Genomic DNA, 12,170 nt, shown 5'->3' on the forward strand with positions numbered 1-12,170 from the left:
TGGCTGAGGATTTGCAGATGGGGTTCACCAAACCCCTAATTCAGGTCCTGCATCAGGATACCCCAACCCAAGATACTTCCCTCATAGAGTTGTAAGAATCAAATAAAATTCTATATGTGAAAGTCCTCTAAAAACTAAATATCAGGGCGCCTGGGTGGCTCAGTGGGTTAGGCCGCTGCCTTCGGCTCGGGTCATGATCTCGGGGTCCTGGGATCGAGTCCCGCATCGGGCTCCCTGCTGAGTGGGGAGCCTGCTTCCCCCTCTCTCTCTCTGCCTGCTTCTCTATCTACTTGTGATTTCTCTCTGTCAAATAAATAAATAAAATCTTAAAAAAAAAAACTAAATATCAGTGGGATTTTCCAAGTACCCTTGGACTAGACCGTAAAAAGGCTCAAAAGGCTCTGCTGTGACTTCTTGGCTGAAGGCCTATAATGAAGGCAGATAACGCTCCCAGGAAATGCAGGGCTGTTGTCTTTCAAGCCATGGGTGTGAGCCCAGGCTTCTTTCTCTTCCCCACCCAGGAGCCCAGGATAGTGGGCAGATAGTAAAAATGGGTTTCTGTGAAGCTGATTGTCTTAGGTAATACTACGTAGTGGTTGAACAAGTTTTTCTCCTATTGGGAAGAGAAAAACTGGAGTTGCAAATCATTTCAGACCTGGGAACCCAAGCAAAGTCACAGAAATCCTTGCCTGTGCTTCAGCTACAAGGTGGTACAAAAGTCCTAGTAGAAACTGCAACTTTCTAAGAGGCACCAGTTTCAGGATCTTTACAAATCTTAAATTTATTTTAATAGGGCATCTCAGAGGTAAATTGGTGGGAGCAAGGGGGGTGGTGTAGAAAGCAAGAGGAAAATTAAAAGGAAGGAGGGAGCCCAGTTCCTGAGGACAGAAACACTTGCCATGTCCCCAGTTAATCATTTATGCCCCCAGGCCTGTGGGCCACCAGAGTCCACCCTGCTGCAGGGGGCCAGAGTACTTGCTAATGGAATGCTAACCATGCCTTTGGTGCAGTTAATGATTTCTTTCCTCCCATTACAATGCTCTACACTCCCTTTCTCTGAAGCTCACAGGAGGCTGTGTAATCATCTTCTGGAGGTTAGGCTGGTTGTGCCTAATGTGGTAGAGGAGAAGATCACAGTGATTCGCAAATTCAGGATAGCACCAGATTTCCGAGGGCTTCCTTTTGTAGGAAAGTATATCTTTCCTTAGTTGTTTTCTAAAAACATGCTTTAATGAAGTAGTTGTTGTCTGATGTTCCTCTCTATATGAACCTTTGCCAAGATAGCATCACAAGATGACATGATTTTATATGGGTACACAATGTTTGTCACCATCAAAGATACACCGTGTTTATTTGTAGAGTGCTTCTATTTCCATTGTGTGGAATGGAAGCCCTTGGGGACCTCAACAAATTAATGAATATGCTGTACATTCATTATACATGCTAATATAAAAGAAATGTGATGCCTCGGTGGCTCAGCTGGTTGGGTATCTGACTCGGTTTTGGCTCAGGTCATGATCTCATGGGTTGTGGGGTGGAGCCCCATCTCCAGCTCCACGCTCAGGGTGGAATCTGCTTGAGACTCTCTCTCCCTCTGCCCCTTCCCCGCCTCTTTCTCTCTCTCCCTCTCCCTCTCTCTCTCAAATAAATAAATCTTAAAAAAAAAAAAGGAAACACGTATCTTCATTTACATTTTTTTTAATTTCACAAAGGCCAGGTATGTTATTTGCAGAAATAACCAGAAGGTAATTGTTCAGTAAAGAAAAAGAGTAGAGACCCAGAGACAACCACCAATAACCCTTTGTTTCATATTGTAACAGATGTCAGAGCTTATCTGTCCAAGTGAAGGGGGACACCTCACCACCACCCACCTCAGAAAGGGTATGAGTGTGTTGGTGACAAACACTGTTGACTGCTTCCAGGGGATAGACTTCAGAATCTCAGCATTCCCTCACAGATACTCAATCTCTGTCATGAATATGGCTTAGATTTTAGTAGGAAAGGGATTTTTTTTTGTTTGTTTCCAGAATTTATAAATAAAATGGACAATATTGATTTGAAGTTTTGAATTTTGTTTTTTGGTTTTTATTTGTTTGTTTGTTCTTTTTTTAAATTGAAGCCAGACTACTAATTAGTGAGGATGGGGAGGCAGGCCTTGTGAGATTTATAAAGTTGTGCTGACGGGTGACTATGGAATAACCAAAGAGGGGATTGTTCACTTTGGGGACTTTCCCTGTGTTTCCTGTCTTCCTTCCCAAGGAAAACATCTGTACCTTGGCTACTGAGAAATGGGTTTGAGGTTGAGCTGGAAGCAGGATGCCTGGGAAGGGAGGCGAGCACAGTCCAACAATGACCCCTGAAATTGTTAGCACAGTTGTTTCTGCACTGGCGTGCTCAGGGAGCTCACTGTGTTTGGATGCCAAGTTTGGATGCTCTCCCCTGTGCTAATATAGCATCATCTTTGCTGACCTTACTGGGGTGGGAGGGGAGTCATTGAAGTCTTTCTTTGTGAATTCTGTTTGGGGTCATCCAGCAAATTTTGGTTTTGTTCCATCCATATTCACCGTCTCTTATCTTACAGTGATACACAGGTAAAAGCTATCGCTACCACCAATTTATAACACAAACAGCTTTTTTCTCTGGAGACTTCTGTGATGTCTGCTGTGCATTGTCCAGTGCTAAAATCTCTTTATTCTGGGTCCCAGGCTGCACATTGATGGGCCAGTCTGAACCCCACTCCTCTAAAGATCTGCCCATTCTCATGGGCCTGTTGAGTTTCAGGGCTTAAAGGAAACTTCTTTGTCTGAAACTCAAGGTGATGCCTTTTCTTGGAATTTATCTCTCTTAATTTTTCCTCATTGGGGAAATATCTTCTCTCCAAACAAGTCACTGTAAGGCTCACCTGTGTCAGGTACTTACAAGAGTGCTTAATACTTAGCACTCAACAGATGTTAGCTGCTGACTAGTATTGGAGACAGAGTGGTCTAAAGCCGCATTGCTCCCAAAAAACATCATGCAAATGCACAGTGTTTTTGTAACTTTTCTAATATCCCATTGAAAAAGTAAAAAAAACAGGTGAAATTAATTTTAACAACATATTCCACTTAACCCAACATGTCAAAAATACGATCTTTCAACAGGTAGTCTATATTTTCAAATTATCAAGAGAATTTTACATTCTTTTTTTCATTAAGTCTTCAAAACCCAGTGTGTCATTTATACTTACCATACAGCTCAGTTAGTGCCAGCCACATTTGGAGGGCTCCACGGCCACGTGTGGCTAGCATGGCTTCCCTCCTGGGCAACTCAAAGGTGAGTTCCGGAGACCAGAAACATCGGCATCGCCCGAGACCTTGTCTGAACTGAAGAATCTCAGGCCCCGCACCAGACCTAGAGAAGCAGAATCTGCATTTTAATAAGTGATTTATTGGCATGTCCGAATGGGAAGCACTGGTCTGGAATGCTCACGCTCAGTCCTCATCCTCGGGGATTCTGATTTAATTGGTCCAAGGTAGGCTCTGAGTGGTGGCATTTTTTTTTAAGCTTCCTCTGGGAATTCCAATATGCAACCAGGCTTGAATCACTTGTGTAGAGGGCTCTGGAGCCAGGATGCCTGGCTCTGCCACTCTCTACCTTGGAGACCTCGGGAATCTACCACAAGACGCTCTGTGCCTCCATTTCTTTATGTCGTGGAAGTCCTATCTGCTTCAAAGAATGTTATGAGTTAATGAGGAGTTAAGACGTGTAAAACACTCAGAACCACACCTGGCACATAGGAACCACTCCTGAAGTGTAAGCTCTTCTTACCCTTTCTTCTTCTTGAAGGTCCGGGGTTACCCAGAGCCCCACGTGACGTGGCACCGAAATGGGCAACCAATCAGCAGTGGGGGCCGCTTCCTGCTGGACTGCAGTATCCGGGGAGCTTTCAGCCTTGTGATTCGTGCTGTCCGGGAGGAGGACAAAGGAAAGTATACCTGTGAAGCCACCAATGATAGTGGTGCCCGCCAAGTGACTGTGGAGTTGACGGTGGAAGGTGAGTTTTAGGAAGCGAGAGCCGTGGTGGGAGATGAGCTATCCACTTGCCCAAGGCCTGCAGCTCCTGCTTCTGCCCTCTCTTGGGCAGAAGAGAAACACACAAGAGAAAGCACGCCCATCCTTGAACTCAGGACCATTTAATCTAATGGGAAAAACATTCCAGGGAATGAGGGAGACACCCTAGAAGTCATGTCAAACTCACGTCACCACACTTTGCTGTTCCAGCCTTCCCATGGCTTCCCCTCACACTGAGGCTGAGACCAGACTGCCCCACCTGGCACTCTAGACCCATCCACCACTCCCGGCCAGGCCCTCTGCCCTTCCTTGAGCTAGCCTCAGAGCCTTCCCCTGCCATTCCTTGTCAAAGCAAGAGCTCCGTCCACAGCCCTCACCTCTTTCCGGTCTCTGCTCACATGTCCCCTCCTTAGCCAACCCTTTCTGGCCTCCTCAACCCTAGGGTTCTCCATCCTCTCACTCTCCCTCAATAGTGTCTTCTAGCTCTCTTCCTGCTTCTCATTTCTTTATTCTCTCCTCCACCCTCACCTCTAACTAGAAACTAGGAGGTGAGGCTCTTGATATTGTTTATGTTGTATCTCTAGCATCTAGAAAACTTACCGGCACAGAATAGATCCTGAGATATTTGGAGAATGAACGAACAGTGTTTCTTATCCTCCTTATAAAGTAATACTTGCCTATTTATACAAATGTTGTAAAACTCAAAAAAATATATAGGAGATAAATATACCAATGTGTTAACACTAATTATTTTGCCCCCCCCCATGTACTGAAGAGATTCTATCAACTTTATTAACTTTAAAACTTCCAGGAAAAATTCTTGACCACCAGTAAAGCTGCTTCTTTTGCCGCTAGTGTAACCCCCACATACTGAAGACCAGCCCTCCACTGGAGGGACCATTTCCAGTTCAGGCCACTGGCTGCTGCTTAAAGGCCTGATGTCCAAAAGGACATGAGGGTTTGTCAGACCCTCAGAGGTATGACAAGGTTCCCTCAACCCTTCTAGGCCTTTCTAAAGGCTAATAAGCCAGAAGTCCTTTCTCACTTTCTTCCCTCTCAGGGGACAGTGTTCCCAGCCTGGTTTTGAGGGACACTGTATGTGAGGATTAAGGTAGCCAGGAAAGTTTCCAGAAGGGGTAAGACACACCTGGGCCAATGTTTTCCCTGCTTCTCTACATCATGGAAAGACAGACAGGCTGTTTCACGGAACAGAATGTACATAGTTTGGATGCTTTCCCCAAATTCTTTAACCGAGTGACTCATTCCTTTCAATGACCTTCAACTGCCTGTGGGCTGGAGCATTCCAGATGGAAAGTGGCCCCTGAGCAGAGTCTCTGAATGGTCTTCACCTAGGACAGTTCCAGTACTGTACTTTCCTCTGTACTTTTCAATATCCAAACTTTGAGTTGAGGCTCACAAAGAAAAATTACTTTCCCCCCTGTATTAATCAACTCAAGCTGTCATAACAAAATACTGTACACTACATGTCTTCAGTAACAGAAACTTATGTTCTCATAGTTCTAGAGGCTGGAAGTCTGAAGTCAAGGTGCAGCTGGGGTCTGGTTTCTGGTGCGAGATCCCTTCCTGGCTTGCAGATGGCCCCTGTGTCCTCAAAATGATACAGAGAGAATACTACAGTGTCTCTTCCACTTTTTACAAGGGTAACAGCTCTGCTAGAGTCGGGACCCACCTTTATGACCTCATTGAACTTTTATCACCTTCTCCCAGGCCCTGTCTCCAAATACAGTTACACTGAGGGTTAGGAATTTGGGTGCTGACACAAAAATTCAGTCTATAATACTTCTTTTCTGGCTTTCTATTTATTGCTGGGGGGATGGGGAATTATGAGTCAGGGGTCCAAGGGACTGGTCCCAACTTTTGCCAATCATATGTGTAACTTTAAACCTCTGGACCTCTGTTTCTGCAAGTCAAGGGTTTAAATTCAGTGGTGACTGTAGACTGTGCTAGCCTTTGTTTTCTGTGATCCGTTTTAAAGGAATGGAAAGGAGCTATATAAACCCCCAAGTAATATGAAATCTTTCTTTCAGTTGCCATTATTGAGGAAGTTAGGGCTGACAACCTACTAAAATTTTTCCTGCTTAGCTGAGGCGTGGGCAACAGGGAGGCAAGAAGGCAGGAGAGCTCTCAAGAAGGCTCCCAACCCTGTGCCCTCTCCTTTGGTTTTCATGTGGGGAGACTCAGGCCCAGACCACTGAAGATGTTGCATGTCTTCTAATCCTAGGACACAGAGAATGGCCTAAAGACTGCAGCATCTTTAAATGTGAGTGGGCTTGTATGCATTCTGCTTCCGTACCAAAGGCCAGTTTCAGCTGGTGTATGGCTTAAGACCACCCCATAGACCACAGGTCTGAAAGGAAGCCTGAATTCATACAAAGGGGCTCTAGCAGCCACCTGCCTGCTCACCAACTCTGTGCTATGCTCCTTGTTCAGAAAGAGCAGAGGCCCTAGAATGAAGAGTATCATTCATATGTGAAGACTTCCGATTCCCTGTGGTTTAGACTGGAAGGCACTATTGTTAAGTGGTCTTGGATTTTAGCTCCACTGATTTCTAACTCTGGGGAACTTTCACCTTTTGGAGCCTTATTTCCTTTTCTGTAAGCGGGAACCACAGCTGCCCCATAGGTTGTGTAAGGATCGGTGCAGCACTGGCAGATAGTAGGTACCTGGTAAATGAGGCCTTATAGTATTTGAACCTGCTCTTAATATCCTGAGAACTACGTCCAGAGGGAAACCTTTGCATGGAGAATAGAGGAATATATTCCTTCGTCTGATTTCCTGTCTGGTATCTGGGGCCAGGAAACATATAACATCCTTCATGAGCATGAGTGCCTCAATGACAGGACTGTTCATCGCCTTAGATGCTGTCGTGCAGCCCTACAGTGAGCCCTGGAAGGGCTCTCTGCGGCCAGTCCTGACACTCACCCGCCTCCAGGGGGCTGCTTGCAGAGATTGGGTATAGACCGAAAAAGAAACATGGCATCTGCCCTTTGGGAGCTTTCCTCTCTAATAGAGGGGCCACAGGCCTGTTCTCCAGCAGAGCACTGTCCATAGAAACACAATGTGAGCAACATACATAATCTTAAATTTTCTAGTAGCCACATTCAAAAGAACAGGTGAAGTCAGTTTTCATAAAATATCTTACTTAAACCGGGGGCACCTGGATGGCTCAGTGGGTTAAGCCTCTGCCTTCAGCTCAGGTCATGATCTCAGGGTCCTGCGATCGAGCCCCGAGTCGGGCTCTCTGCTCAGCAGGGAGCCTGCTTCTCCCCCTCTCTCTCTGCCTCTCTGCCTACTTGTGATCTTTCTCTGTCAAATAAATAAAGAAAATCTTTTTTTTTTTTTTATTTTATTTTTATTTTTTTTTAACTTTTTATTTTTTATAAAAAAGAATTAGACTAATCTCTTTAAAAAAATCTTACTTAACCCAGTATATCCAAGATAGAATCAACATAAAACTATTAAGGTAATATTTTACATTTTTTAGGCTTTGGGAAATATTTTGCACTTACAGCAACATCTCGATTCAGACTAGTCCCATCTTAAGAGCTCAGTGACCACATATGGCTAATGCCTATCGTGTTGGACAGCATAGCTCTAGAAGGTCCCACTGGAATAGGGATTAACAAGACTTACACAGAGAAAAAAGAAAATCCACGTATATGAAGAAGGTGGTGAGTGGTCCTGGGCAGTCACTTCCACAGAGTGAGCCTAGAACTTTAGGTGCAGTGAGGGACAGGGCTGAAGCGACAGGTGTGCCCCAGACTTGATGGTCTGAGTCTCAGAAGACCCTTTGTGTTCCAGGGACCAGGGAGCCACTTACGTCATTTTAAGTAATAGAGGGCTAATTTTAAGACTTGGGCTCAGGAGCCCAGGGTAAGCCAAACTTGCAGGCCCAGAAGAGGTCCAGGCCTCAGGATGGCTCATACTCACCTTACAAGATTGCTGAGTGCAAATGCAGGGACCCACAGATCCCCTGGGAATCTTGTTGAAAATGCAGATTCTGATTCCATGGGTCTGGAGTAGGGCCTGAGGGTCTGCGGTTCTAACCAGTACCAGGTGATGCCCATGCTGCTGGTCCCTGCATCACACTTTGAGAACAAGGAAGGAATCAATGACCCATGTGATATATTTAGCCCAATACAGTGATTATCAAATGTAAGCATATATTGAATCACCTGAGGGGCTTCCGGAACCACACACGCTAGGCCTTGCCCCAGAGTTTCTGATTTAGTAGGTTGGGATGCGCTCAAGAATTTTCATTCCTAACAAGTTTCTTGTTGCTGCTGCCTGTGGGTACCAGTGCTGCAAGAACCATGGGCTAGTACTTATACCGACTGTCAGAGGACTCCAGGAAACAGAATAGATCACACCTATATATGTAGAGAGAAATTCATTACAAGAAGTTGGCTCACACAGTCACGGAGGCTAACAGGTCCCAAGATCTGTAGTCCGGAAGCTGGAGACCCACGGGAGTCAATGGTGTAGTTCTAATCCGAGTCCGAAGGCCCAAGAGCCAAGAGAGTTGATAGGGTTGTTTCAGGGCAAAGACCGGCAAAGACCAGAAGAGCTGATGTTTCAGTTTAAGTCAACTGCAGAGGAAAAACCCATGTCCTGGCTTAGAGGCAGTCACATGGGAGGAATTCCTCACTTTTTCCTTCTATTTGGGTCTTCAACTGATTGGATGAGGCCCACTAACATTAGTGATGTCCATCTGTTTTACTCCATCTACTGATGTCAATGTTAATCTCATCCAAAAACACCCTCATGCAGGGGCTACTGGATGGCTCATTTGGTTAAGTATCTGACTCCTGCTTTCACCTTGCTTTCAGTAATGATCTCAGGGTCGTGGGATCCAGTCCCAGGTCAGTCTCCACACTCAGCGTGGAGTCTGCTTGTCAGTCTCATTCCACCCCTGCCCTCCCTGCTTGCGTGGGCTCTCTCTCTCTCTCTCTCTCAAATAAATAAAACCTTAAAAAAAAAAAACCACACCAAAGCACCCTTATACCAACATCCAAAATAATGTTTGACCAAATATCTAGGCACCTCACAGCTCAGTTAAATTGATGCATAGAATTAACCAGCGCTAAACACTTTATCAGAATATCCCCAAAGTATTTCATGCAATCTGACTGACATATTTCTCCTTTTGTAACTATCCATTTGGAATATCAGCTGAGTAACACAGAGCAGCTCTAAAAGTTAGCAGTGGTATGTGATACGGGCTGGAAAGGCAGAATGGGAACGTGCGCACACAAGTTGCGAGAAAGCAGCTACAAAACCGGAAGAAGATGTGTAGAGAACGGGTATAACACAACCAGAGCTAGCTTGTATCCAGTCCTTCCTCCATGTCACTGGCAAGATTGGGATTGATCATCCTGAGGACAGGTACAACCATGTTCCCATCTGCTCCTGTAAGGGGCATGGCGATGAGCATAAAACGTGATTGCCAGGTGCTTGCCCCTTTTGCAGCCCTGTGGGCATGGCGGGTATCATTAGGGTGACCGTTTATCTGAGTTATGCCTATTCTGCCAATGTCATGATAAACTGAGCCTCCTTTGACTTTCAGAAGGATCCCAATTTAGATAATAACTTACATGGTTATCCTGGCCGTGCTTGACACGTCCAGTGCCCTGAGCAGTGAGGAAGCTATAGGGGTGACGTATTCTAGGGGGAGAGGAGTAGCAAAAGCAATACTTTCAGAGGATGTGGATCAAGGTTATTTTCATCTCTGAAAAATAAATTTCAAGCCATTAACCACTCTGCATTAGAATGCAATGAATAATTTTTTTAAAGTAAAATTTAAAATAATGAATACGTATTCACTGGGGAGTAGATTTAGACAGGAGGTCCTCCTCTTAGGGAGTTTTCTTTGAAATAAATAGGAGGGAGAAAAATCTAGCCCCCCTCCCCCACCACACACACTCCTTTCTGGACCTGGCCTTGGCCATCATCACTCTTTCTTCTCTCTCTGCTACATACTCCAGCCTTCGAGCAGAATCCTCCTTCTCCGCCACTATGGACTTCTTTCCCCAGCTTCCCCCTACCACCGGAGGTGAAGGGTTCTGAGGCTGCCCACTTTTGTCTCTGCCACAAACCAAAGATATGCCCCCTCATCATAGAATGTCTCCAGTGAGTAAAGAGCAGATTCCTGTATCCATCACCCTATTCGTGGCTCTGTTCCTCTCTGGGTCAGGCCCTGGCGAAAGAGAAGAGTGGCTCACACAGGGTCCCTGCCCCCTGAGATCTACTTGCTGCTGAGAAAGAGAGACTATAACCAAGGAACAAGTATAACTTTTTTTTTTTTTAAGATTTTATTTATTTATTTGACAGAGAGAAATCACAAGTAGACAGAGAGGCAGGCAGAGAGAGAGAGAGGGAAGCAGGCTCCCTGCTGAGCAGAGAGCCCGATGCGGGACTCGATCCCAGGACCCTGAGATCATGACCTGAGCTGAAGGCAGCAGCTTAACCCACTGAGCCACCCAGGCACCCCACAAGTATAACTTCTGTAGTAAAATTAAGAGCTCCTTGACTATGCGTGAGAAAGACAGCCGGTAACCGACTGCCTGGAATGTGATAGCAAGAGGAAGGAGGATCTCACATCATGGAATTTAAGGGAGAAGAGTAGCCCTAGGAACTCGGATTTAACTGAAGGGGGGGGGAGTGTTTACCACTCCACCGTCCCAGATCTCCATCTGTCCTCACTTGAGGGCTCCTTCCTGAGACAGGAGCACTCCATCACCCTGGCTTGCCCTCTGGGTGAACTGAGTCTGCTCCTAAGACCAGAAATAAGGGCCCAGACAAAGAGTTATGGGTCTTTATGCAGACATCATTTAGGGTGAGAAATAATGAGAGAGTTAGTGGGGTCAGCAGAATAAGAATAGGTCTGGAGAGGCAGGCAGGGGATAGACGCTGGTAATGGAAAGCCATTGGAGGGGATCAAGGAAGAAAATGTGATGATTTTACTTAGGCAGAATATCTCACTAAAGTGTGTGGGGGGAGGGAGCTGCCATTGGTCTCCTGTCTTTAAGCATCCATTTCCTGGAAATTGACTGAGCAACGGTTGTTTCCTTCTCCTTGTAGAAGGCATGTCCCAGATCCAAACCAGAGGGATCAATGTGTCGTATCTTTTAACAACAGCATATTGGCCAGTGAAACAATAGAAAGCAACTCACCTCCGCCCCCTCACCTCTGCTTCCCTTGTTTTGCTTTTGTTCCTTTATCCCTTTATCCCAGAAAGATAGATTTTCCTCTGTTCCTCCTTTATCCATCACTAGATGGCAAGATCTATAGGTTTTATGCTTTGCCTTTTAGTTGCCCCTGTTCCAAACAAGGCCTGCGCTCCCACTAGGTCGGCCTGGCACTCCTCTTCCAGAAGGTCGGCCTCCTGCACATTGTCCACCTAAGCACACGTCCCCCAGGGCCTCTGTCCTGCAGCATCCACTCTCTACACCCCCATGAAACCCCTGTCCTACAAGCCAGGGCTCCCTGACTGTGTGGGAGAAAAAGGGTCAGCCGGCGAGCCTGGGGAGAGTGACCCCATGTCGTGGAACATAAGGGCTAAGAGTGGCCCTAGGGACCGCTATCCCGGCTATACTAGTGCCCCGGATTTGGGGGATTTGGGATTTGTTCTTGGGGGATTTGGGATTTGTAGGAAACTCTCCTGTGCCACCTTTCCCAGGGACAGATTGCTTAGATCCTTTTTATTTTCACATTGGATTAGATCAATGAGATTCTGGATTTTGAGCCCATGTCTGTTTAAAGTGGCTGAGTCTTCAATTATTGTCTACCTCGGGAAGGTCTGTTGTGATTCTCCATGTACTAGTGTGGGAGAATGGAGGTGTTATTTCTCTTGTAATGTCTTTTTAAAATCTACATTCTCCACTTTCCTACAGACCTGTAATTCTATCACCCATTGATATTTTGTATAAACTCTTCTCAGTTTCTAGCACTCTCCGATGCCCCTTCCTTTTGGTAGGGGCCTGCGCCCTATTAAACAATCCAGTCAGAATTGTAAAATGCTGAGTCATTGTCCTTTTCTGTCTCGTCAAAGTTAATAGTAAAAATGTGTTAGAAATGAACATCGTTCTTTGTGTCCCATG

The 12,170-nt window shown here is 45.7% G+C and overlaps 1 protein-coding gene across 5 annotated transcripts in view; it reads left to right on the forward strand.

The window, feature by feature from the left end:
- MYLK (myosin light chain kinase) overlaps positions 1-12,170 on the forward strand; it is a 265,249-nt gene that overhangs the window by 128,681 nt on the left and 124,398 nt on the right. For all 5 annotated transcript variants that reach the window (XM_082744141.1, XM_082744140.1, XM_082744139.1 and 2 more), the window contains one exon: positions 3,826-4,033. In XM_082744141.1, the coding sequence (XP_082600267.1) occupies positions 3,826-4,033 (208 nt within the window). The remainder of the gene's footprint in view (positions 1-3,825; positions 4,034-12,170) is intronic.

The sequence above is a fragment of the Mustela nivalis genome (genome assembly GCF_964662115.1).
Source record: "Mustela nivalis genome assembly, chromosome: 1".
In the NCBI taxonomy this organism is placed as follows: domain Eukaryota; kingdom Metazoa; phylum Chordata; class Mammalia; order Carnivora; family Mustelidae; genus Mustela; species Mustela nivalis.